Source organism: Polyergus mexicanus, unplaced genomic scaffold (genome assembly GCF_030449975.1).
Source record: "Polyergus mexicanus isolate NDT 795.1 unplaced genomic scaffold, iyPolMexi1.0 SCAF_3, whole genome shotgun sequence".
Taxonomy (NCBI): Eukaryota; Metazoa; Arthropoda; class Insecta; order Hymenoptera; family Formicidae; genus Polyergus; species Polyergus mexicanus.
Window position 1 is genome coordinate 5710535 of NW_027223323.1, and position 26361 is coordinate 5736895.

Consider the following 26361-nt stretch of genomic DNA (forward strand, 5'->3'; position numbering starts at 1 on the left):
CGCTCTCTACTTTATCGACTCTTCTTCATCTAGTATCTAGTCGAAGCATGTCACATAGGAAACACGGATAACGATGGTACGCGGATAGATGACATATTGTATTTATTCCTCTTGTGTGATTTCTGATAGTGTGAAATGTCACTTTCGCAACGAAGGCTTGACGAGGCGACATCGCTTCTATCGAGTAAGTTTTGTTCTAATTCTCTCAGACACGCATTTTTTCGCGCAACGTCATTTGCATTCCGATCGATAAGGACTATCATCTCACTTCCGTGTCACTTTTTGTTATGACTCATATGCGTGATATTCCAAAATTATTATGAACAAATGTAAATATAGTTATTCGATATCTTTATTTTACGAATAGTTTTTTTGTTTTTATTATTCTATATTATTTTCTCCACTTTAATTATATACATTTGATTTTATTATTGTTAACAAAGGATATATAGCGATTTACATATGTGTCTTATATATTTAAAAAATGTTATCATGATCATCAATCTTTACCTTTCATATCTTGATAAATGTTTATTTATTTTATCCGCTGATACAATGTTTTGTAATCAAAGAAAAATTTTGCGATATAAATGTAATCAAATTGTATTAATATTTTCTTACTTATACTCTAGACTCTAGATAAACTATTATTATTAAACAAAAGAGATTGTTGGCGCGGAGCAGTCGTGGCCGAGTGGTTAAGGCGTCTGACTAGAAATCAGATTCCCTCTGGGAGCGTAGGTTCGAGTCCTACCGACTGCGAAAAATTACAATTTTTTTTTTTTAGAAATATCTACGAATATCATAATATAATTAAAAATTTGATATAAAGAGACTTGTGTTATTTTCCAAAAATAATTCTTTTCTTGAGAGAAACTATCTGTCAAGAGACACTGTAAACTGTAAAGAAAGGCTGTGGGTGCCGTAAGAACATGTTTTGTGAAATAAATTAATTTAAAATATATATTTATAGAAAATATATTTTAAATTACTCTCGTTCTCTTAGAAAAAAAAATAAAAAGAATTGTTAATTATTTAATTAATTTTTTAAATGAGATTATTAATAATTTAGCATGTGAAATTTTATACAAAAATATATAATGTGCGATCGTTAAAGAAATAATTTTGTTCAGCTATCATATCATTTGATATAGTATAGAAATATGCTGTAAAAATATAATAAGTGAAAACAATTTTTTCAAAATACAAAAAATTTGTTACTTTTATACAGAAATTGTATATCGTGTCATTTTCTTCAATAACAATTTATTGCTTATTAATAATCATTAGAACTAAACAAACAATTAGTGCGATAAGGAAAAATGAACTATTATCTGAAACGGTTAAACGACGATTGACGATGCTGCTTCTTTGTTTTAAGGCATTATCAAAATCTCGCGGACAGCAGCGCATCCTACAATTGTTTATTTATCTTTTCATCGCACGTAATAGTAGTCATGTGCGCTTGACAAATATGTCAAATCATCGAAGCGTGTGCTCTGATAATTAATCAAAATCTTCCTTCCACATATGACATCTCGACGACAGTAATCAATTAATCTTGCTAGCGCTATTTTTTTCTTTAAAGAGAGAGGAAATTTGATGATCATACTGTGATATTTTTTGTGGTGATGATGCATTTATTTGATCAATGAAGAAAAAATGAATTGCTAAATATTACTGAGTTTACTAGGATCGAAAAATTTGACAACCAAGTTTTTTCATTTTTGCTTTCCTCTTCTCTCTCTCTCTCTCTCTCTCTCTCTCTCTCTCTCAATTTAATTTTTATCAAGTCAATTCCGCAAGATTTCTCAGATAGTTCTCTCGTAAAATTTCACGTGATGCTAATGTGTATGTATACTAAATGTATGATAGTACCATTCGTTGCGATATTGTCACACGATAGCTAATATCTCGGGAATTACGAGAATCATGATGTTAAATATTTTCGATGAGATTATAACGATCAATCCACTATCTCGCTCTTCTAACAGTTTATCTAACATTAAAAAGGTCTTATCCTCTTATCTTGAGAACTGCTATATGGCATTGGCACATTAATAAATGCGTTATCGCGGTGCTAATGGAGCATTTAAAAGATTATTGCCTTTCCCAACGTGGTAGGTTATTAAGAGCACGAAACGTATCAGTACTTGATAAATTTTGTACTGAACAAGAAGTCTAAATCGCATTTTTAAAAAAGCTTCTCTAGAAAGTTCACGCCGCGATAAAGCTACATTTTTAGAAACACACGACTGAAAATTTCGTGATTGGTTTGCTATCAAAAGTTTCATCAACGGAAATTGTTTTTGGTTCATTTTATGAACCGACTCTGCACCCCGGCGTTTTACGTAACGGAAATTTTATTTTATTTATGTAATGTGCTAATAAGAAAAAATTAGTGTATTGAAACTATGACGCTATGTACGTATAATTAATTATAGATATATTCTAGGATAATAAATTTATATTCTTTAGTAAAATGAGTAGTTATTAGAAAATAGCATCTTTATACGCATTGCGATTTTTTAATATCAAGCTTGCACAGTCTTCGATATTGCACTTGCAATCGGAACATGGGCAATGCATAACTATGATTAGTTTTGCACAATCCGTAGCATGATGCGACAGTTGCGATGATAAGCTGATGATAGCTTTCGATTTAGACGTAGATGTAATTAAACACTATCACAATGCAATTAAAACTAAACATATATTAAAACTAAAAAGTAAAACTATATATATAACTAAATATATTAAATATAATTAACATTCTATTTCTTTTTTTCTAAAAGAAACTTGAGGAAAAACCATTATCTTCGCAACTTTTTCAAATTTTTAATATTTTGAAATTTTATCAATTAACTTTACGACGAATAAGATGAATATGAAAACGTTATTGCTTTAATATTATTATTTTTTATTATTCTCAAAGTTTTTAATATTATTATCATTACACATTTTATAGTAGCGATATAATTTTTTTTAAATTTTTATTTTCATTAAACACAATGGAATCAACATGTATATATTTCCTGCATCTTTATATAATTGATTTTATTGATCGATTCAAGTTTTAATCGTTTTTTTACAATTACTTGTGTCTTTATACATTCGTTATAAATCATATATCATAGGGCCGAATGTTATACTCTCTCGGAGTTGCAATCTCAAAGGACTCTTTGTACGGAGAATACCGATTCTAGCATGGCTGCCCCTGTACAGTTGGGGCAAACTTCTGCAGGACATTTTGGCAGGGTTGACAGTGGGTCTTACCGCGATACCGCAGGGTATAGCTTATGCAATAGTGGCTGGACTTTCGGCTCAGGTGCGTACGCGATACGAGTGTTCTTGTGACTGTGTACTTGCCGCATGTAAACTTACTCACTCGAGCTTAAACTATCAATTGAATTTTAGTGCTTTAGCGTAAACGATAACTTTTTGAAAAATTGATAAAATTAGTAAGACATTTCTTGTAGAATAAATTGAATTATCTTAAAATTAACGATGACTCGAATTTGAAAATGGAAATCGCATATGCTGTCCGCAGTCTTTTGCATAGTTAATTAAATTTCTCAAGTATTTCGAGAATCTCTGTCGAGTAATTCCAATTGAATCTACGTTAGTTGGAAAGATGATTCTCGTTAGGTCAACTTTTACAAACTCTAGTATGGCCTGTATAGCAGTTTCATGGGTTGCTTCGTTTATCTGGTCTTTGGTAGCAGCAAGGATGTCACGGTGGGTCCTACCGCGATAATGGCTTTATTGGTACAAAAGCACGTGATGAAACTGGGGGAAGATCTCGCCGTAAGTGGAATTTACTAATCTCGACGCTTTGATACTCTGAAATTTAATTTACTCTTTTTATTTCTTACATAGCGTACAATTATCTTTATATATGAATATTTTTATAACATTATGTCATGTTAATATAATTATAATCGACAAAATTTTACAATGATATAATTTTATGTGCATTTCTAGAAATTGTTTGAAAAATTTATAACTATTTAAATCTATAGTATTTTTTGTGTATATATATATATATATATATATATATATATATATATATATATATAATTAAACTTTTCATTAAATTGGATAAAATTATTTTTTAGGTTCTCATGTGTTTCTTATCGGGGGCTGTGATTACAATCATGGGAATGCTTCACTTGGGATTTCTCGTAGATTTTATAAGTATGCCCGTAATTTGTGGTTTCAGTAACGCTGCGGCGATTATTATCGCTACTTCTCAATTAAATACCTTGCTGGGCATAAAGGGACGCAGCGATTCTTTTATCGATGCTATCTCAAAGGTCATCAATCAAATAAATGAAATTCAACTTTGGGACACTGCGTTAGGAATGTGTTCGATGGTGATGCTGGTTCTCCTAAAGGTATAATTGATTTTACCTCGGTTATCGCAAAGGATTCGTTTTTCGAAGGAACGCTTCCAAAATTTTATCAACTTTTTCTTAATCCGTGAGGCTTTTTCTTAAAAACTGTTCAAATTTTGATTAGCAGATTAGCTATTAATAAAAAATTTTATTTTGTATATATTTAATGAAATAAATTATGTCAGACTGCGATCACATATTATAAAATCTTCTTATATAGTTTTAGTAAAATAAATGCACACGATTATTCTTGGTGTAGTCACTTATTACGAGATGATGAAAAATATAATTAATGGAATAAAATATTTAAAAATATAGAAGATACCTGGTAAGAAGTCGGGAAGTCCTTTTGAGAAATTCATGTGGCTAATTTCGTTAGCCAGAAACGCCATAGTTGTGATAATTGGAACTCTTATAGCCTACGTATTATTCTCGTACGAAATCAAGCCTTTTCAAATTACGGGTAATATAACCGAGGGCTTGCCACCATTTTCTTTGCCTCCATTCACTGTCGTAAACGGAAATCACACGTATACCTTTGTGACGTTGGTCAGAGAGTTTGGCAGTAGCATTATTTCGATACCACTTATTGCCATTTTGGAAAGCATTGCCATCGCAAAAGCATTCGGTAAGTAAACTTTATTTCATTAATGTAAATTAAATTTCATTTAAAGAGATCTACTTTCCATTAACTTTGATGTAAATTAAAAAATATCGATAATGATGGATCATTGTCTCTTTTTAAAAGACATTTTAATTGAGCACACTTGAGCGTGTCTTCAATTTTAGAATATAAGCTTTTAATAAAATTATTTCAACACACTTTTTCTTACATAAGCTAATATAACATTCAAAATTAATGATCTCGCTGTATAAGTTGAATAATAATTATGTTACGAATCGAAAGAGCGATTCTCTTTAATGCAAGAATAAAATACATTTATGATTTAAAATATCCATTTTATATATATATGTATATAACGTAAATCTTTAAAATAAATCTTAAAAAACAGATTATATAAAATTACCTTATTCTTTTTTGCATTACAAGAATCTTCAATAGCATTTTATTTCGGCAAAATTTTGCGATACTTCTGAAAATCTGTGATTAATTTTCAGCGAAGGGAAATACTCTCGATGCTAATCAAGAGATGTTAGCGCTCGGTCTCTGCAACATATTCGGCAGTTTCGTGAGATCGATGCCCATAACCGGAAGTTTCACTCGTACCGCCGTCAACAACGCATCCGGTGTCAAAACACCGATGGGCGGTGTGATTACGGGTAGTTTGGTGCTTTTGGCATGTGGCCTCTTGACGTCCACTTTCAAATTTATTCCCAAAGCTACGCTAGCGGCCGTCATCATAATCGCCATGTTTTATATGTTCGAAATACATATCTTTATCGTTCTTTGGAGAACAAAAAGTAAGATCCCGTACTAACTATCTATATATAAATAGATATATTTCCGGGCTGTAGAACCGATATTTCGATTTTTCTCATTCGATATATGTTTTAACTTTTTTTTTTTTTTTTTTTTTTTTTTTTTTTTTTTTTTTTGACGGCACATCAATAAAAAGTATTTGAATTTTCTATTTATACAATAGCTCGATATGCAAAAACAGGATTTTTTGACAATTTCAGATCACACTCAAATGAATGAACATAAACTTTTTTTTTTTTTTTTTTTTAGAGGGGGGGGACAGAAGATTGTCGCCAAAGCTCTTTTTTAAATAGAGTTAATATTTACAATATTTCAATATTGTTGTGCGCAGTTCAAATTATTTATTACTTATTAATAAAAATAATGAAATTTAATAATTATTAATAAATTTAAAAATATAAGAAAAATTGATTTGAAGAATATTTGATTGATTACACTCTAAATCATAAAAAGAAAAAACAATAAAAAAATAGACTAACTAAATAAAAGTGTAAATTTTTAATCAATTCTTTTCTCACGTATAATTATTTAGTTGTAATTATACATTAAATATGACAGTGTTGTCAAGGATAATGAAAGATACCGCAACGATACAATATCAGGTCACAGGGCATTAAATATAGCTCGTTATAAATTATCCGGAGATTATCTAGTGTTTCTCATACGTCTAGTGTTTCTCTACGTCTTCTCCGTTCTCTGGCGTTGAACAGAAATCGATTTGGTGCCATTGACGGTGACGTTATTATGTTGCTTGGCGATCGGTTTGGAGTATGGTATGATCGCTGGGATTGCGGTAAATCTAATTCTCTTACTCTATTTCGCGGCTCGGCCCGGGCTATTGATCGAAGAGCGGATCGTCGATGGTTTGACCGTGCTCTTCGTATCTCCTAAGCAATCCCTGAGTTTCCCGGCCGCGGAATACCTGCGAGAGCGAATAATGTCGTGGTAAGTTTTGCCGCGTATCCTTGTAAGAAATGATTCGAATAAATATTCTGTAAAAAACAAAATTTAACACAAATTTAAAAATCTCTTATTCTTTATAAATTTATATTTTTGCAATTTCAATGATTATACCTCGAAAACTTGCAGAGTCTCAATATTTTCGAAAAATATTAAAGAAAAATTATCTAATAAATTTTTTCACAAGGTAATGCTACGCGCTTATACTTTTTCTTTTTCTCGAGACACGTTATATATACGTATCAGAGAGATATTTGTTTCCGGTTTGCGTGTTTAGGTGCGACAAGAGATTGGGAAACTTGTCCGTGATAGTGGAGGGTCGTCACGTGCTTAGGATCGATGCCACAGTCGCGAAAAACCTGGCGCTACTCGTGTCGGATCTCGCGGCGCGAGATCAGAAGGTCATTTTTTGGAATTGGTGCGAGGATGCCAAGCAGACTTTGATATGTTACGATCCGTCACTCGCGACTTGTTGTAAATCGTCTGGCAGCATAACGCGGATATTTTCAGGTAAAACTTCAGGTTCTCACACTTTGCTGCTTTCTTTTCCAAATGGTTTGTTTTGAGATCTTCATTGATGATCGCGATCTTTTTTACGTTAAGTCCTATTCTACAGGTTTATTTACATCTTATTTTTGCATCATTAGGATTTATGTTATGACTATATTAGGTTGTAAATTTACGAACATTTACGGCAGTTTCTTTTTTTCTTTATTCGATGAGACGAGAAAAGATGACGATTTTAAAATTCTTCGCGTTTCATAAAATTCGACATGCTACGCGTGCGCAAGTTTGCAAATTTATAAGCCTCCGCGTTTTTGAGGAGGATACGCCCGGCGATTATTCGGGATCGTTAATTGATATCCAAAAATTTCCATATCAATAGGCTCGAATGTGACGCGACGTGACATTCGGGAAACACACATTTGCGAATTTATTATGTCCGCTACTTTATTTTCGAAGAAAGAAGGAAAATAAATTAAAAAATTGCTCCTCGAGGGATCAATAGGTATTTTGCATTCGGTTATGGCTTGGAAAAACTTTTTCATGTCGTCGCGAAAGACGACATAAAATATCGTATAACGATTTTACAGCGGTGGTCGATTGATAAAATAACTCGCGGTGTTCTAAATTCCGTGTGCGTTTTATATTTCGTGTAAAATACAAATCTCTTCATCTATACGTATTATGTGAGATGTATCAATTTGTCATAAGAATTTCGTAGTATCTTATTAGAATCTATCAGTGTGTTCTAGAATCATTCGCAATTCAACACGCATTCTGGCTAACGATCTAATTATCGTATAATATTTTTAAAATATATATTTTTAGATATTAATATATTAATAACAGTCAACTAGTGTGATGCATTTTAAGCTTGTCAAATGGCTTTGTTGAGATTATTTTATTGATTTATCGCTTCCGCAGAGAATTATTTATCGTTTATCAAAAAGACCGACATTTTATAATTTTTTTCATTTTAATTTTATAATTTTAAGAAAACTTTTGAATATCGAAAGATTTTATGCGCGGAATAAATTTGTCCACATTTTTATGTTCTCTATTGGCGCGATAATATAGCCGCATTAAATATAATATCATAATTTTAAAATAACAATTTTGTTATACTAATTGTATATGTATCTTTTTTGTTTTTAGATGAAATTGTAATTTGCTGATTGAATCGATCGTGTTACTGATGCCATAGCAGGTGTGTATTCGTTATCATTTTTAAAATAAATTATAAAGTGTCATTTATACGCAAATCGTTTAATTAAATTGTTTATGTGTCAAGTAATATATAAATATATGCGATGTGTAATTATATAAATGTAATATATAATACAATATTATATAAACGAGAGTTTCAAAAATAATAGCAAACTATTTTTTACTTGTGCATTCACAGCGCTCCCCTTGTGCATTCAATAGTGCAAACTCATGTGCACGTACCCTGATGTAAGCGATAATCATATTAACTAGGGGGAACTATGTACAAGTTATATACATATGAATATTGATGGTTATTATTTTTATCATCGAGAAGGCGATGGACGGGCTACATCAACGACAAGGTTGTTGGCCTTTATTTCATAACATTTCTTTATAAGACGGGCAATCATTTTCTAGATATTATTAATTAATAATACATACTGTTCAAAATTATTAATTCAAAATTATAATTAGGATTGTTGATTATATAATTTTGATTATACAATATATACATATACATACACTTTCTCCGTTTAATAAATGAAATAAATAATTAGCGAAAAACAATATATATACATCTTTTTTTCTTTTACAGTATTTATATTGTATTTTACGCATATTACGCATATTATTATCATATAGCCGCGAGATAAGAATATTGAATTTTGCATAATTAAAATATTTCATGCAAATGTTTGCACTAGTTATTTAGTTTACCAATTCCATATAATTATATATACAAAAATTGAAGCAATATTATAAATAAAGCATATAATGTGCATATAATCATCGTTTTCATACGATAAATTATATTTTAGTCTGTATTCAAAATATGTGCTAGAAAATTATATTTTACCGGAGTATTAATTGTTATCCGTTTCAATAATGTAATTTTCTTTTGAAATTTTTACATGATTAACGTTAAATGATATCGTGCGAATATAATATTGTAAATAGATATCATATTTATGTTACATAAAATCTAATTTTAAACCATTTATAATTCGCAACAAAGTTAAAAATAAATTTCTATTTATAACTTTACGCGTTATTTTAATATTTATAAATATTTTGATTTGTATTTACGCGTTTTAAAATAATATCTCTGTAGAAAAATCAAATATTTTCCTATTACATTACACACGTAAAATTTAGAAAAAGAATATTGTCTTGGATTTTATCGGGAATTATATGGATATAAATAGATGGTCTAAAAAAGCGTTACAAGTTTTTACGTATATTTTTATTTTTTCTTACATATACTGATTTGTCTTTTACCACTTGTACATATATATATATATATATATATATATATATATCGTGCCACTTACCGGCATCAAAGTTTCTCATTCATCTGTCAATTGTGACCCGTTGCACTATGATAGAGAAGCAGATGGAATCACGTCGAATCGCATCCGCGGCCTCTGAATTCCGAACGCGCCCTTTCGATTACAGGTGTGCACGCAGGCGCGCGAGAGCGAGAGCGGCGCGTGACGTAACCAATCGCAACGGCGGGTGGTAGAGGGTGCTCGGATCGATGCCGACGGTCGTCGGCGTTCGCGTCGTACGTCGCCGACGGTTCGGGGTACGGTTCGGTTTCGCGCGGCTCGTTCTCGCTCGCTCGTTTGCTTTGATTCGGCTTATCGTAGTTCGTAGTGTCTGTTGGCAATTAGCCGATCGACGTTGATCCAACAGGCAGAAAAGACGTTACGCGCGTACTTATTTACCTGTCTGCCTACCTGCCTGCCTGCCTGCCTATCTGTCTGGCGATCTGCTCGGTGTACCTTTTCTTCGGCTCGTCGCGCGAATTTCGTCCGTTTTTTTCTCCCCCCGAATCGCGGAATTATTCGAGGTCGCGTGTCGCGATTGATCGCGATAGAGCACCGTATACGCTACGTTTTTCTTTTTGTTTATCTACCCGATAATTGGCGACGCTTGAGATCGTTGTTGCGATATGAGCGCGAGACGCACGGCCACTGCCAATGACGACAGCAGCTGTCAGAGGGATGTCGAGGCATCGCTGCCAAGCGATAGGACATTGCGTAGATATCGAGGGTTAATCGTGAGTAGCAATTTCCCCTTGATCTCTTATCGGCCATCTCGAGGGTGTCGAGAATGTTTGCTTCGCTTCGTCAGTGATACGCGAGAATCGTGATGCGTGCAAGATGCGCGAGGGTTGCGCCGCTGCTCGCTTCATCGAGGTCGGTGCTCCATGTTTTATATTTTCTCCTTCTTTTCGTTCGCTGCGGGGCGAAACGTAGCTTTTGCAAGACGCTTTCGTAAATTGACTCGCCTTGCTCGCGATTCGCGTAAACGCGACGCGTACTCGTATCAATGCTAAATCGTCCATCGTACAGCTTTTTCTAGGCGAAGAGAATAGTATTACAGGAAGAATCTAGGACGCGTGATTTTATAAAAAAGATAAGTTTGAAAAAAAAAAAAATCATTTATCTTTTACATTCGTGCAGTTGGATAATTAATTTTGTCGAGTATATTCATTATGCATTTGCACTTTAAATTTACGCACTATTTAGGCATTTGTCATTGTCATCACGCACACTTACAACTTTTTTTTTTTTTTTTTTTTTTATGTTTAAAAATACAATATTTCGATCTTTTCTCGTTCTATTTTCACATTTTTACTTTTCTAAAGCAGAGAACACTGTCTACAAAAGAATCCTTTATGGGTTTTTAGTTAAAAGAAGTCTGAAAGTGCTAGACTAATTTACATCCACTAAAAAAAAAAAAAAAAAAAAAAAAAAAAAAAAAAAAAAAAAACGAAGGTTACGAAAAATAATTCATAATTAATAAATTAATTCATAATTTACATCATGATTATTTCTTTTCCACTTCCAGCTTTATAATTGTAACTTATTTTTTGCTATATATAAATTTATTTTATATTTTATTCAAAATCTATTTTCTAGAATTTTCACATCCTTTACATTTCGAATATATCATCCCTTTTAGCGCTCCTTCTATATCTAGATTAATCTTTGCTGAGAATCTTATTTTACAGAGCATGCTTCGTTAAACTTATAATATGGTTGATTAAATTACGTAATAGTTATCCGGGATTTGTTTTATCTTGAAACTGCATTTGACGTTATCGCATACAAATATATATTTTTAATGTAGCTTCTGTACCCGTACATTTTATCATCATAGTATCATCGTTTTAGTTCAATTTTCATCATTGCCAAATAAATGCATCTCGTCAATAAATGCGGATAAATACCATGTGATATTCTATCAATTGTCGACAATATATCCAACAATGTCTTACTCAATATCAACTTGGATGCTTCATTATCGTTATATTATTGTTTTTATTATATCTATTATACGCGGATTTATGCATATTAAGGTAAGGAAAAAGAAAAAAAAACTTTGGACATTATACACGTGAAATAATAATGAAAACAAGATATGATTACAGGCACAAACGATTAAGCAATTTTTTTTTTTTTTAAGATTGCTTTTTTAATAATTGCCTTTTAACATTTCTTGTCGAATTAATTCCGTACAACTAAAACAGAATGGAATAATTTTAATATTAAATCGCAATATAAATCGTAATTTATATTCGGCATGCTACATCGTCTAGTATCGTAAGGAAACTTCAACATGACTTTTCTTCGACACGTACTTTTATTTGTTTCTCCATTATTATTAGTTATAATTACCGTTGAAAATAAACAAATTATAGTAGCTGACAGGATTTTATAATTTCAAACAGTACCATCACCTCTGTAATCGGTGGTATCGATATCATTCAGTATTAGGCGTAAAATCTTTTCTATCGACTTTCCTTCGCTTTTCCAACGATTGAATTGAACTCGGAAACGGAAGCGGGAATAAATCATTCCCATCGCTATCGATACTATTGGGACAGTTTACCGATCGATTTTCTCTATTGCCCGTTTTATGTAATCCCAACGGATGAACGTTTGGTCGACGCATACGAATACTAGATAAAACGACCTCGAGTTGATAAGAGGATTAAGTATCGCGCTACGTGACATATGTATCCATGTGCGTACAGCACATCTGTATCAAGAGCGAGCAAAATTATACTTTTCTTTTTCTATGCCAGCGTATGCCATTTATGAAAAATCGCATTCTTTCGTCTTTTTCAATCGTCACGATAGTGATCCGCGTATAGAGATAGACATGGAAATCGCAATAAAAATATCGTGCGTATGGAAACCGACATCTTTTTGCGATATTCATATTATTATCGGAATTTTTTTATATTGTAGTTTTAATTTCAGTTACAATCGCGAATTTTATTCACAGCGATTATTACATACAGGAATAAATCGAACATACGAAATAAAAATTTTTGTACATAAACAAAGCTTTGTTTTCGAAAATTAATCTCGTACAAAAGAACATTATATCCTACATTTTTTACTTGTTGTTGGTCTAGATTCTAGACGAAAGATAATGATCATCGGCAATAATCGATTAGTTTATATACAGGATGTTTATAAAATCTGTTCCCACCCCTTATATTTTGGAAACGACTCAAAATTATGAAAAATCGCGAAATACGTGTTGGATTATTTCAAAGGGGCTACTCTTTTAAAGAGGAACTTAAGAAACTTGTCTTCCCAAGGGGGTGTCCTAAGGGGACCCCAATTCGAAAATTTCAAATAGAATCCCTCATATTGTGGTATATTGTTTGAAAGGGTATAAAAGAAGAAATTTTTTTTCGCGCAATACTGAAGATTGATACGTTGACTCGTTCGGGAATTATTTAACAAGGCATCATGCGCATAAACATACGGTAACTTCTCTAAAAATAAGATAAATTATAGGAAAAATTAGCTGAGTAAAAATTTATTTTATATTTGTTTTTATATAAATTCTTTGACATTTATAAAAATAGAAATTATTACACACACACACACACACACACACACGCGATTTTTTACACGAAAAAGATACATGAACAGAAGCATATTACAAAATTAAGAAAAAATTATATATTTTATGTCTATTTTTGAATATACAATATATTACATAATATAAAAGTATAAGATGTGGTCCCTCTCTTCCCTCTAACGTACAATATTATGAAATTTACTTATTCTCAATTCAAATTAGTCGAATGAATGTTGAGCAAACATGAATGAATGTTGACGAACACTGGGTAAACATTTTCTAGAGATGTTACGTTTGGAAATATTTAAATAGCATTGTATATTGCATCCCTAATTTTCTAATTATAACTATCATCGATCCATGATAATCCGACTATTATTATTTTTCGTTTTCGCGAATCATAAAAATCTTGTCGTTCAAATTTGCAATTGAACTGTCAGTTGTCGTCGTCGTTGACAAAGAACAACTGTGTCGTATCGCAATTAGCCGCTTTATTGTTTCCATCGCGAAATAAATCATTCCCACCTCCGTATCTGCTTTAATGAATCGTTCATTTTCACCATTGTTAAATATCAAGATCCCGGATAGAAATACGTGCAATAAATAATCGATAATTTATATCGGAGTTAAGAATATTAAATATTGAAGTAAATTGAGCACGAATAAAAGTGAGAGGAGTGGGGGGAGAGGGGGGGGGGAGAGACTTATTTATTTCGTAGATATATAATAGTCGATTACGTCACATTGATGAATTATCTGTTATTTGTGAAAAAATTTCAATAATTTTTTTTTTATATATAATTATATAATCTATTTTCCTTTTTTTATAATTACCGTTACTATACGATTGCGTAAGAATCGAAAGTAACCACTTTTCTATTATACAGCTTAAAAGTTTATATTATGATATTTTATATTATTTTAAGTTTATGAAGAGAACAAGTGTTAAAAACTTTTTAATATTTCGTATTATTTTCTTTTTGTTTTTAGAAACATTACGAGATGATTAGTCTTTGTTTCAAAAAATATTGATATTATATTATTAAAAATTTATTATTTTTTACCGCATAGTTCTTGAAAGTATAAAATGCACAATCTCTCTCTCTCTCTCTCTCTCTCTCTCTCCCTCTCTAGGAATTAAATATATACAAATAAAGAATATCACATGGTGTTTATTCTGCCACTCAAAAAATATACAAATTTTCCTCTATTTTTAATATTACTTTTCGATTTTTTTCGTAAAAGTTAATCGTTTTAAAAAGACGATCCGACATCATTAGGTATCAATGACAAGGAGGGAAATTATGCTAGTTTACTCCGACAACGTGTGTCTCGCGTGTTACCTATATAGGTGACGACGTCAGAAAGAAGAGAAAATTTTTCAATGTTCGAACATATTATCGCTGAGTTCAGAGAATCGATACGACGCAACAGGCGGAAATAATATCTATTGCGGTCAAACTGACCGATTTGTCCCTTAAGGTTTTCTGCATTCATTTCCGTACGCGATGTAACCGTCAAACAATATACAATATAATAATCGAATGATGAATCAATGGATTATAAGCGAATTGCCATCACTTCAAGTGAATATTTCGTTTACATTTTATTCGTAGCATTTTATTACTTTGATATTGTAGCTACGAATAGGCCATAAAACAGAGTGAGAAGGATTCTTCGAAAAATCCGACAATTAATTTTTTTCAGAAATTTATTGACCCACAAATATAAAAAGATCATAAATAATTTGTAAATAACTGCGTATAAAAATGAAAAAAAGTGTTAAACGATGTCGTTAATTTATTGCGATACTCCTTGGTATACATCTCGGTGCATCACGGTTTTAGATCGCGTTCTTCATTCATGCGAAACCAGTATAACATAATCGAAACGAGGCCCTCGTTGGTTGCTCGCTCCTTTAGCGGGCATATACATATCATATAACAAAAAGATGATGCGAATGAAGCGTCGAAAAAGTGAATTCGGGTTGAGAATCAATGCTGGCTGACCATGCAAGGATTTATTCACTGCGACTCTCCGCTGACGAATTATTGCTGTCGCAGCATCACTGCGATAATTGATTCAGCGTCTCATGTTATATGCCCTGGCCGGCCCTAATTATTATATAATAAAAATGAATGTTTACACACACACACACACACACACACACATATATAATATATATAAATTTATGAAAAATTTATTTTATAGTATTAATCTTGTCTAGATACAAGAGACTTTATTTATAGATTATGTAAAAAAGATATATTGCGAAAAACGTACTATTTTATAATCTACTTTATTTAATGTTAAATTTAATAGAAGAAGAAAGGTAAAAATATTTACATATTAAATGTTTTCAAATCGTGACCGCGATTCTATTTTCTATCTAAACTGTCGAAAATCTAAAAATATGTTCGATTAGACACATTAGAAATATTTTTCTGAGACACGTTGTGAGAAACATGTAGCGTTCAAAAAGAATTTGTTTATATTACTGTTTCAATGAACTGTCTTCTGTAAAAGATGAAATCTGGTTTCGAAAAATAAATTGCGATATATATTTTCGGTAACAAGACTTTTCAGAAGAACGTATTTATTTATTTAAAACATTCAAAGTTTTTGGAAACAAAAAATAATTGCAGGAAAATACAAAACAATTTAATTATGACAAAAGCGAATTATATGTAATATAAGGCTAAATTAATAATGCCCAACTCTTGACAGATAACGCTTAACTTTCGTAATGAAAAATCTCTTGATATTTCAAGAAAAAGCCAATAACACACATTTGCAAATTTATGTACATTTATATAAAAAACTATCGTTTAGACTTATTGTTAGACTAATTCGTACACGCAATAATAATTTATTATTGTTCATCTTTGATTAATTATATCGCAATATTTTAGAGCAAATAACAATTTGCTTTAAGATATTGTATATATTTTTTTCAGAAGAAATAAGAATTTAATATTTTTGTGAATATGACATATGATGCATGGTGACAATTTTGCGAATGACTATGCAATCGGATTCTTCGTATATATTTTGTAGACTGATCGGTGGCGCAAAATCGGTTAGCGTGCGCGTTGCAATGTTTTACATACATATATATACATATAAAATTAGATATGTATCATGTAAAAATATTCTCGATATGATTACATGCACGCGGAATGAAAAGTCAGTTATGTATATCGTAAAAAAGCCACGTTTATCAAGTACATATAATAATATCTCTTTCTTAATGCGTTTATTCGGCAATATTTTTGTGTCTATTGAGTTTTAATTTTTTATATATTATAAAATTATATTATGTTTTAAATTTGCTTTGACGTATTAATAAGAAATTAGTATCAAACAAGATATAGATTGGCTCATAATTGGCAATATAATTATAAAATATTTGGAAAATAAATATGTATCACACACATCTCGATCTCATAAAATTAATAATCTTCATCTTCCGATAATTGTTAAATGAATAACCATAATCTTTTATAGCTATTGTCTTTTTTTTTTTTTTTTTTTTACCATTTTATTATTATGTTATAAAGTATTTTATCTATTAAATTTTATTTCGTTTTGTAAAACGCGTTGCGGATAATAAAATGATAAATCAAAGATAAGAGCGAGATGTTTAGCTGTTAATATATGTATATTACGATAAACGTACATACAAATCACGAAAAGTTTTATTCAAGACGAAGAAAAAAGCGAATTAATAATATCAGTAATTATATTTCCAGGAAATTCCATCCTCATGCTTGGCAGCAGTTTTCTTGGAACCACTTTAAGTAAGTAAACCAAAAGAAGCGGGGGGTTTTTTTTTTTTATTCCATGGACCCATAATTATTTCAATCGCAATACAAATAGACGTAAAGTTAATTGACATGAAAATCTAAAGTTTTCGCATTTGCATATAATATATTTATATATTTTACTTTCTCTTCAATGTTTCATATATGTATAACTAAGTGTTTATACATTTGTTTAATTATATCGTATAATTATATGAGGGACAAACAAGAAAAGAATCGTGTGAGTATGTAAATATGAATCCTCAAATTACATACGAAAGCCGCGGGTAAATTTTAACGATGCTGTTGTATCAATGCACGCGGTACATAATCAAAATGCGGAATTGTATTTCGTTTGCTATACAAATGCACGAGAAGAACAGTGTCGCTCGTATTTATTCGCAAAAATGGGTTTGTTTATTCACGTCAACAGTAATGATAACGGCAATTCTGTCCTATGGCAGGTAAACAAAGTTTTTCGAACTAACATTTTACGTTGAAACTCGAGCACACACTGTGCGGTCGATCTCCTCTGGAACTCTAAAGTCGACGATTGAGAGAACTTTGTTCTCGATATCCGCTTCTCGATGTGTACCGCTAATCTGTTTCTATAAATCCCGTAGCCTAAAAAGATGTTTGAAAAAGTTAGCAGAATCTCTCCGATATCTGATTTAGACAAAAGTGACCTTGCCGAGGGTTGTCGCTTGCAGAGCCTCTACGAGCATGGGCTCGAGCCGAAGATCCGGCTCCGGGAGCCGGGCAAACGCCGGTGTTCTCAAGGAACGTGCCAACATGTCGTTCATGCTGGTCGTCATGTTCTTCGCCGTGTTTGGCCTGATCGTCCTTACGGAGATATTTCTGATCGACGAGAGGCGCGGCGTGAGCGTCGGTGGCACCGGCGTACTCGGGGGTCACAGGAGCGGTCATCGATTGCCGGCTGCGCCCGATCGTCCGGATTACGGTGAAGTGGGAGTAAGTATCCATAAAGAGAAAGAGGAACACGCTATATATATATATATATATATATATATATATATATATATATATATATATATATATCCTTGATATTTCCAGGCCGAAGATTACGCCGGTTTGAAGGGTAGTTTTGACGAGCATGTCGGGTTGTTGGTTCGCGGAGAAGACGCGGGGCAGAAGACGGTAATACACCCGGATCCGCGTGGCTTACCGAGCCTACCGCCTAGCTTGGAGGCCCGTTTACCGCAGTTGGATCAGAATCTAAAGGTCACGCATGCTGAATGGTTACCAGTCACCAATACTAGGTAAATAAATTTTGTTTCAAGGTATATTGGAAAGCTTAATCCATCTCTGAAAACTCTATTTTACACGCATTTTACTTTTTTATTCTTTGATTTTACCCCGTATTATTTTATTTCTTTAAATTAGATTGTACAAACAATATACATATAAAGCTTTATCTGTTATTCTAGATTGTATTACATGTGTATTGTGAACAAGGTGAAAATTGAATTATACGTCGAAGAATTGAAGAGAAATGAAGTGTGTGCTTTTATTCGTTTCTTCTAGGTTTAAATTCTTCGTTTACTCGGCGTATTTCGACGACAGAGTTAGCGGCGCAGGAACGCCGGCGGGTAAAAGTCAAGGTGTAGTACGCGTAATCAGCGCTACTAAAACCAGAAGCCCCGAGCGCGTCTGGTGTAGGCTCTGGTATAGACAACAAAACGGCGGAAACATCACTGCCTCGGTAACGGTAGCTGCGAAAGTTAAGGTATGTTACTCCCAAAGGGAACAATCTTGGTTTTAAACTCGGAAGAACACTTCTATGTAATAGCAATTGCGATATAACACACATATACATGTATATTTTAGTAATTGAAAAATCTAATTTTATCTTTCTTAAAGTTATATTTTTGTTTCATGTTTTTTGCCAAATTGAGTCTTGTGATGAAATTGATTTCCCCCCCCCCCCCCTTTGTGATTATGATGATTGTTTGAATTATTTTCATGATATAACATATCGGCCGATCAGATTGTTGTTACAATAAATTGTTTGGCTTTCACTATTGGAACAGAATATAATCTTCGATGATTTGAAAATATCCGATATTTTTATATCGTCTAAATTCTAATATTATATAGTATATTTATCGAATGTACGCTGCGACTTTTAGGTAATTCGTGAGAATTGGAATCTCAAGTACAGTGCCTGCTTCGTGATATGTCCATTGCCTAAAGAATCTCCAACGATGGATAAGATGCCGGAAGCGGTCAGTGTTGTAGCGAGATTGCGAGCTGTCCCGACAAATCGTATTCTCATCCAGAATCGTCTCGAGAGCAGAATGAACGACAAAGATGCTCTGGCTGTTTGCGTCAAACCTTTACACTATTATTACAACAGAGTACGTATAGAGCAATAGCGTCAGATGATGAATATTTGATGATGTTTGTATCTGTAGGCGGAGAATATTCTTTCCTTTTTTTGTCGTTTGTACTTTATGCTTGTTATTATCTGTGTTTATACTTATATTTATCATTTCTTTTGCCTTTGCATGCCAGTCTATTAAAAACGGAGGGCTGCATTGTGTGTATGTATGTGTATATATATGTATATATATGTATATGTATGTATATTTGCAGATGCATTATTGCATTCCTATATAATAATAGAATCATCAATCAATTCTATTCATTACGCTGTGTAACTTTAAACCAATAGAAAAGTGAGTACACGAGAAATATTTCATATTTTAAGTGATATTTATATTATGTTTAGGTTTTGCAATTGGTGGAGTTTATCGAGTTGCACAGACTTTTGGGCGCTACCCACGTCACTCTGTATAATGATACTGTAGGCGCGGCAGCCGGTTGCGCGCTGAAATATTATGAGAGCAAGGATCTTGTTACAGTATTACCGTGGCATCATCTTGACATGATTTCTCAACGAGAGATTCGTACGGAGGGTCTGTTTGCGGCGCTTAATGATTGCCTCTACCGATCTATGTACAAATATGAATACGTGGCACTCGTAGATCTCGATGAATATATCATACCGAGGCATAACGACACCATAATCGATCTGCTACGGTACGATGCTTTCTTATTTCGATATCATTCTTTATAAGTTATTTTCTTACATATTTCTTACAAGTTAACAATGATATCAAATAATTGTTTACTTCAAACATTTTATTCGTTTTTAGAATTCTCATAATTTTTTATTAAACATATCATATATTATATAGATTCATAAAGTTTTATGTTTTTAAGATGAATGATTTATAGAATTATTTTGATTAAAATAAAATTATATTGAATAAAACAAAATTAAGCATCAAATTCTCTATTTATGGACCTATAAGATTTTGAAATTTAAGAAAGAAGCATTTTATATATATATAATAAGAAACAAATTCCATTTAATTACTTTATTGTACACCACACAATGCATATATTGATTACATCTGAAAATCCCATGCATATAAGACGAGCTATTTTTGTTTAAAATGACATATTTCTGAGAATTTTAATTTAATTTAAAGATATTTGGGAAAAGATCTGTGTGTGTTTACATCATTATAAATGTACGAAATATAGACTGCATGTATCATAGAAATATTGCATCAAAATTAGAAAAAGAATGTAATGTCTTAGATTCTTAGAAGTTTGGTTTTTCTCTCTCAAACATAAGACTATGGTTACCATGGGAACAATTTCTCTATAATTAAAAAAAAAACTTCCAAAACATTGCATTCTTTTTTTAATTTTGACGCACAAATTGCTATTAGATAACGTATAACATATAAGAACATTATATAAGATATGCACAGTCTATACTTTCTGCAGTTTATTATCTATACGCTTTATATAAATCTTTATTTATAATGATTCTAAGAAACATCTTACGAAGCGCTAGTAAAATGTTGTAAATTATTATTCTGTATTAATATCTGTAACCGAAAAATTAATTTTGTTTTCGAATAATTTAAATTTATAGAGTCTTGAATTTACTGTAAACATGTTCTAATTTTACAACAAATTGATTCCTAGGTGGATGGGAAATCGGATCAATGTCAAGTCCACAGGTGCATTTTCCTTTCAAAACGCTTTCTTTTATCTGCAATGGGCCGATGATCCATTCGTGGTAACTAGCCGCACACCCACCGAAGCCGGTTTGATCACCCTGAGGAAAACGCGACGCAGGACCAAGTTGCATCCGCACAAGCAACGTTCCAAGTATATTTGCAAGCCGCAAGACGTAGTCGAGGCGGGCAATCATTTTGTATGGGAATTTATCCCAGGTCATGGAACTCTGAATGTGCCGTCCGATGCTGCTATCTTGCACCATTACCGTGTCTGTGAGTTTGGCGGTGACGATTGCATTAAGACGCAGTCGACGGTCGATAGAACGGCCTACAAGTACAGAGATCGGCTCGCTGCGAATGTCGACAAGACATGGATGGAGCTGCGTGCCGAGTGCTCGCTTCCGGATCTCGATCCGATCCCAGTATTGACGCCTCGAATTAAACTCAGCCCGCTTGGCAAATCAATCAGGTAGCGAAAGACTATCGTCGAGATCCTATGGGATATTGGCAATTTCACCGGTACACCAAAAATCGCAAGGACCTATTTCTACAACTATAGCGGTCCTTAGTTCTTTAAAAACAAAGCTGAGCTAAACGGGCTCTTATCCTTTTTTACAAGATTCTCGATGGACTGTTTTTAAATTTGTGAAACAGAGGGGAATAAGGGAATTTATAGAGATTACCGCAAAACAAAAAAAAAGCGAAAAGGAAAGGAAAGACACGCTTTAATCGAGACACGGATTAATCATATTTTTCTACGTGATGGATTCTTGCATAGCTGGCGAAATCTGAAGACAAGTTGCCACAAGTCGATCGAGTTGTCTTGACGCTATACAGTGGTACTTTTCTCTTACAGTTTTATACAAACCCTTGTATATGTATCTCTCTAATTCTTTTATTCAATCAGCAAATGTGATCATTTGCGAAAAATTGTATTATTGTTAAGGAGGATTGTTACAGAGGGCCTAAATCACGGGCTAAAAAAAAAGCATCTGGTGATAAACGACGAGCAAGATTTAGATAATAACTCTATTGTATCCTATTGTTTCAAGAGAGAGCAAATTTTTTTCTTTTTTTTCTTTTTTTTTTAATATTTGTAAATCCGCACAATATATCTTACGCATATCTATAGAATCAATAATTAGTATAGTGATATATGTATAATATGTATTTAGAAGAGTATTAGACATTCGATCTGCAGAGAGAGCCTAGGAGATATGCAATGTTCTCGAAAAAATATTATTTCCGATATAATCCGTCGGAAATTTGTAAGAAATCTAATGTTGAAAGGATGTGAATTTATTTAAACAGAAAGATATACTAATAGTCATATACACAATACTTTTTCTTTTTAAGATCTTATAACAAATCTGAATTTATCTGTTTTATTCATGTGCTCAATATGTTTTCTTTTACATCACAGTATACAAAAATCGTGAATGATCATATTTTGTAATATGATAAATTGTTATGTAATTCAATAACAATCAATAAGGTGGATTAAGTTGCAGAATTAGTTCCTGAGTAAAATATATATATATATATATATATATATTGAAAATATTAAAATAATGAATTTTTAACAAAAAATATTTTTTACATAGACAAAATCTATAAAAATTAAAAAAAATTTTTTTTAAAAAGATGGACATATATATATATATTTATGAATTTGCTGTGCAAAATTATTACCTGATTTATTATATTTCAACCACATTATTTAAGTAATAAACAATGAAAATTTTCATTGTACGCACACAAGCAAACAGGCCGATGATGAAGTCGCACAAGTGAATTTGGTAGAAAGATAAAATGTTTAAAATAGGTACAACTTACCAGATAATAAGAGAAACATTATTGGCAACAGAATCGAGATAGCCATACCGTTGCCGAATGCCGCTGTGGCCGACGTCTAGTAAAATCTTTCTATATCTTTGTTAAAATATATAAAGGATCGTGTTTCTTACGCGTTTCTCACACAAGTTTATGTATATATGTGTATACATGGACGCATGTGCATACGTGGACATACGTACATGGGCATATACAATAAACCTAAGTTACATGTGATCGATGAGCTACAATTTACAATGTGTCGACATCGACGATTATGTTGACGAAAATAAATATGATACTAGGACAAAAAAATATATACTTTGATTTCCTCAAATCTTTGTAGCACATTATTAAAAATTACAAATTGCATTACTTATGTAAATTTTATTAATATATTAATGTTAAGAGCATTTGTTTTTTTGTAAGAGTATATATATATATATATATATATATATGTACAAAGGAAGTTTCAAAAGTAAAGTACAGAAGAGTTTAATGCACACACAAGAAAGTTTAAAACTGGTATGTTGCGTTTTATGTATTTCATTATAAATATATATATTTTTTCTTGTATATATACAATTTCTATCTACTATTATAGAAAACATGCTGACGATTAGCAGAGAGACTACATTATTATATTGATTAAAAATCATCGTCCGAATGTCTGTCTATCTTACTAACAGATCGCTTTTCTTGGGCAGCTTTAAGGTCATATCCGCTGATATCCGGTGCACCTACAGAGTTCAAAAGATCGTCATCATCGTCATCGTCATCGTCATCGTCAAGATCACCGTCGATTAATAAGTCGCTATCGCTGTCCAATGAGCCATCGCTGTCATTTGATTCTTGAATCGTGCCCCTTTGCCGTCCAGACATGCTACCGTAAATGCGTCGCTGTGTATATTGCATCTTCGATGCTTTCCCAGTGCCTGAAATATCTTTGATTTCTTATTCCGAAAAACTTACAAAAAGTATTACTTACTTTCTTTTCATCTCTTTTAATATATATATATATATATATATATATATTCAAATATTTTATTAATTTCTAAGTTTTTCTTCAAAATTTGCGGTATTTTATAATGTGCTAAAGTTATTTATTGTATTAGAAAAATTATTATTACTTGGTTTGACATGGGCGGATTGGCCAGATTTTTCCGTTGTCACGGTTTCTGGATTTGTAAGCGAAGTAACTAATGGTTCTTGAAGATTTGTAGCAAATAAGGAATCGTTTCCTTCCATCATGCTTTCAAAGTTTGAATCTTCGGCTCTCATTTGCTCCAATTGCTTCTTGGTTGCAGCTTGTCTAATAAATTGCACACAATTATATAATTTACTTTATATATTTAGTTTTACTTTTTTCTACGTTTATATTTATAATGACAATATACCGTCTTTCAAATCTTTCTTGCTCTGCTTTGGCCGCATCTTCATACAAGTGTTCTAAGTATGCTAGATAACGAAATTTCTGTAAATAATCATCGTATAAAGCTCTCAATTCAATTTCAAGCTTTTCGAATTCCTCCATGAACGCTGGACGGACTTTCTTTAATGTGTGGAGTCTCTTTTGATTCCTATCGAGTTCCGTTCGCCGTCTCTCGATTCTCACATCCAGATTTTGTTCTGTATCCTTTTATATATATATATATATATATATATATATATATATATATATATACAAATTTATTTAAGAAACAAATTATATATTTATCAACTAATAAAATTACTGTCGACACACTCGTACAAGGAAAGAAGAACTAAATATTTGTAGATCCAACAGCTAATTTATAAACTTCACGAGGATAATTTATTTTATAAGATACCTTGACATTCTCAATTTGCTTCTTGGTTTCGTCAATCTCTTTATGCGTATTCGCGATAACGTCTTTCAAAGCTGCTTCTATTTCCGTGGTATCGAATTCCCTGGCAATTTTTGTATTGCGAATCTCTCGAAGCTCCATTTCTCGGCCAAGTAAATCGAAGAGAGTCGCCCCGTTGATAGTCAATTGACTGGCCAGCTGTCGCGTCGTTTTCAGCTCATTGATTTTATCGGATATGTCGAAATTCATTGCACTCTGATTATTATCGGATCGATTTTCCTCGATGCTACAACTATTTTGAGCATCGTACAGCATGGTCGTAATTTTCAACATTTCCTTCACCGCGTAACCATCGGCTTGATACAGCTTCTTTGTGTTTAATTTGATATTTGTCTTCAATGCCTATATTGCATAAGATAGTCATCCACCAGAGTTGGAGAGTTGAAAATATAAGTGATATATTTTAAAATAAATAATAATTTAATTGAGACACTTGGCTAGTTTATAGAACAAATAAAAGAAACCATTTTCAAAGAATCATCATTATTGTTGTGTGCTATGTTTAAATATTATTATTACCATAAATTCAGCGACACTTCGTATCAACGCCACGCGTTGCTCCTCGGTATCATGATCGTTGGGCATATCGCTGTCTGCATCAAATTGTTTCACCAGCCAAACTAGGATCTCGGCGACCAAGGAAAAATTCGGTACGCGAAAATTCGCGATGGAAATTAGCCTCGGGTAGCCCAGCACCCTCATCATCTCTGTGAAATCTACATAAGGGAACAAAAGAGATGTAATTCGCGCGTTACAATTTTCTGCGTATTTTTCACGCATTAATTATATACGTAGAAATAATAAATTTATGCCATTTTTACGTACTACGTAAATCACGGTAGGACATTTTTACAGGAAAAAAGTCAGTACTCAACCACTGTAATTGAGAAGTGCAGATTTCACCGTGTATCCTTTTGTGCTTTCTTATTTGTGGCAAATGTTACCATAGAAACCCACTTGTACATACATACATACATACTTACTACAAATAAGAAGCGCGAGGTAATTAATTTAATCTTTAAAAATAATATAAACTCCAATTTTATTATAAATTTTAGATTATTCTAAACTTACAAATATTAAATTACTCAATAGTGTAAGAAATGGCAATATATATATATATATAAACTCAAATTGCAATTTCCCGCGCGTAAAATATAATTTGATAAATTATTACAAACCACGCTATTTTCTGGAACAAAAATTGAAGTAATTATTGCATCCAGCTTTGAGCTTGATAACTGCATGCTAACTGAACATTTGAGAGCAATTACGCAACTTTACAAATTATTTAGATTCATAATTGCATTGTATATATATATATATATATATATATATATATATATATATATATATATATATATATATATATATAAT

At 32.2% G+C, this 26361-nt stretch overlaps 3 protein-coding genes and 1 non-coding gene across 11 annotated transcripts; 3 read left to right on the plus strand and 1 right to left on the minus strand.

Moving 5' to 3' along the window:
• LOC138945082 (sodium-independent sulfate anion transporter) lies at positions 1-8786 on the plus strand. 5 transcript variants are annotated; one of them, XM_070316292.1, is made up of 10 exons: positions 1-184; positions 3138-3328; positions 3670-3807; positions 4119-4397; positions 4716-5025; positions 5517-5819; positions 6549-6783; positions 7076-7308; positions 8458-8509; positions 8708-8786. In XM_070316292.1, the coding sequence occupies exons 1-9, from the start codon at positions 136-138 to the stop codon at positions 8475-8477; spliced, it is 1758 nt and encodes a 585-aa protein (XP_070172393.1). In that variant the 5' UTR covers positions 1-135; the 3' UTR covers positions 8478-8509; positions 8708-8786. The 5 variants fall into 5 exon arrangements, with proteins under 5 accessions (XP_070172393.1, XP_070172392.1, XP_070172394.1 ...); XM_070316291.1 differs by lacking the exon at positions 8708-8786 and having other exon boundaries at positions 8458-8652; XM_070316293.1 differs by lacking the exons at positions 1-184; positions 8708-8786 and adding an exon at positions 1902-2424 and having other exon boundaries at positions 8458-8652.
• Positions 681-762, plus strand: Trnas-aga (transfer RNA serine (anticodon AGA)). Its single transcript has one exon. It is a non-coding gene; the product is annotated as a tRNA-Ser (tRNA).
• On the plus strand, positions 8724-23616 carry LOC138945081 (uncharacterized). Of its 4 annotated transcripts, none has more exons than XM_070316286.1 (8): positions 8724-8873; positions 17154-17201; positions 17915-18176; positions 18279-18484; positions 18750-18951; positions 19355-19582; positions 19957-20267; positions 21231-23616. In XM_070316286.1, the coding sequence occupies exons 1-8, from the start codon at positions 8809-8811 to the stop codon at positions 21736-21738; spliced, it is 1830 nt and encodes a 609-aa protein (XP_070172387.1). In that variant the 5' UTR covers positions 8724-8808; the 3' UTR covers positions 21739-23616. The 4 variants fall into 4 exon arrangements, with proteins under 4 accessions (XP_070172387.1, XP_070172389.1, XP_070172388.1 ...); XM_070316288.1 differs by lacking the exon at positions 8724-8873 and adding an exon at positions 10053-10573 and having other exon boundaries at positions 17139-17201; positions 17880-18176; positions 21231-23615; XM_070316287.1 differs by lacking the exon at positions 8724-8873 and adding an exon at positions 10053-10573 and having other exon boundaries at positions 17880-18176; positions 21231-23615.
• On the minus strand, positions 23596-26274 carry Cluap1 (clusterin associated protein 1). The gene is made up of 7 exons (XM_070316296.1): positions 26059-26274; positions 25810-25966; positions 25504-25700; positions 24928-25326; positions 24496-24734; positions 24229-24410; positions 23596-24033 (listed from the first exon to the last, which is right to left on the minus strand). The coding sequence occupies exons 2-7, from the start codon at positions 25829-25831 to the stop codon at positions 23747-23749; spliced, it is 1326 nt and encodes a 441-aa protein (XP_070172397.1). The 5' UTR covers positions 25832-25966; positions 26059-26274; the 3' UTR covers positions 23596-23746.
• Between the last annotated feature and the right edge of the window lie 87 nt (positions 26275-26361).

Coding starts and splice junctions, on each gene's coding strand:
- LOC138945082 (XM_070316292.1), top strand. CDS start 136: ATGTCACTTTCGCAACGAAGGCTTGACGAGGCGACATCGCTTCTATCG. Junction 185..3,137: donor GGCGACATCGCTTCTATCGA/GTAAGTTTTGTT, acceptor CATATATCATAG/GGCCGAATGTTATACTCTCT. Junction 4,398..4,715: donor TGATGCTGGTTCTCCTAAAG/GTATAATTGATT, acceptor TTAAAAATATAG/AAGATACCTGGTAAGAAGTC.
- LOC138945081 (XM_070316286.1), top strand. CDS start 8,809: ATGAATATTGATGGTTATTATTTTTATCATCGAGAAGGCGATGGACGG. Junction 18,952..19,354: donor CGGTAGCTGCGAAAGTTAAG/GTATGTTACTCC, acceptor TGCGACTTTTAG/GTAATTCGTGAGAATTGGAA. Junction 20,268..21,230: donor ACCATAATCGATCTGCTACG/GTACGATGCTTT, acceptor ATTGATTCCTAG/GTGGATGGGAAATCGGATCA.
- Cluap1 (XM_070316296.1), bottom strand. CDS start 25,831: ATGTCCTACCGTGATTTACGTA. Junction 24,735..24,927: donor AGCAAATTGAGAATGTCAAG/GTATCTTATAAA, acceptor TATATATAAAAG/GATACAGAACAAAATCTGGA. Junction 24,411..24,495: donor CAAGAAAGATTTGAAAGACG/GTATATTGTCAT, acceptor GCAATTTATTAG/ACAAGCTGCAACCAAGAAGC.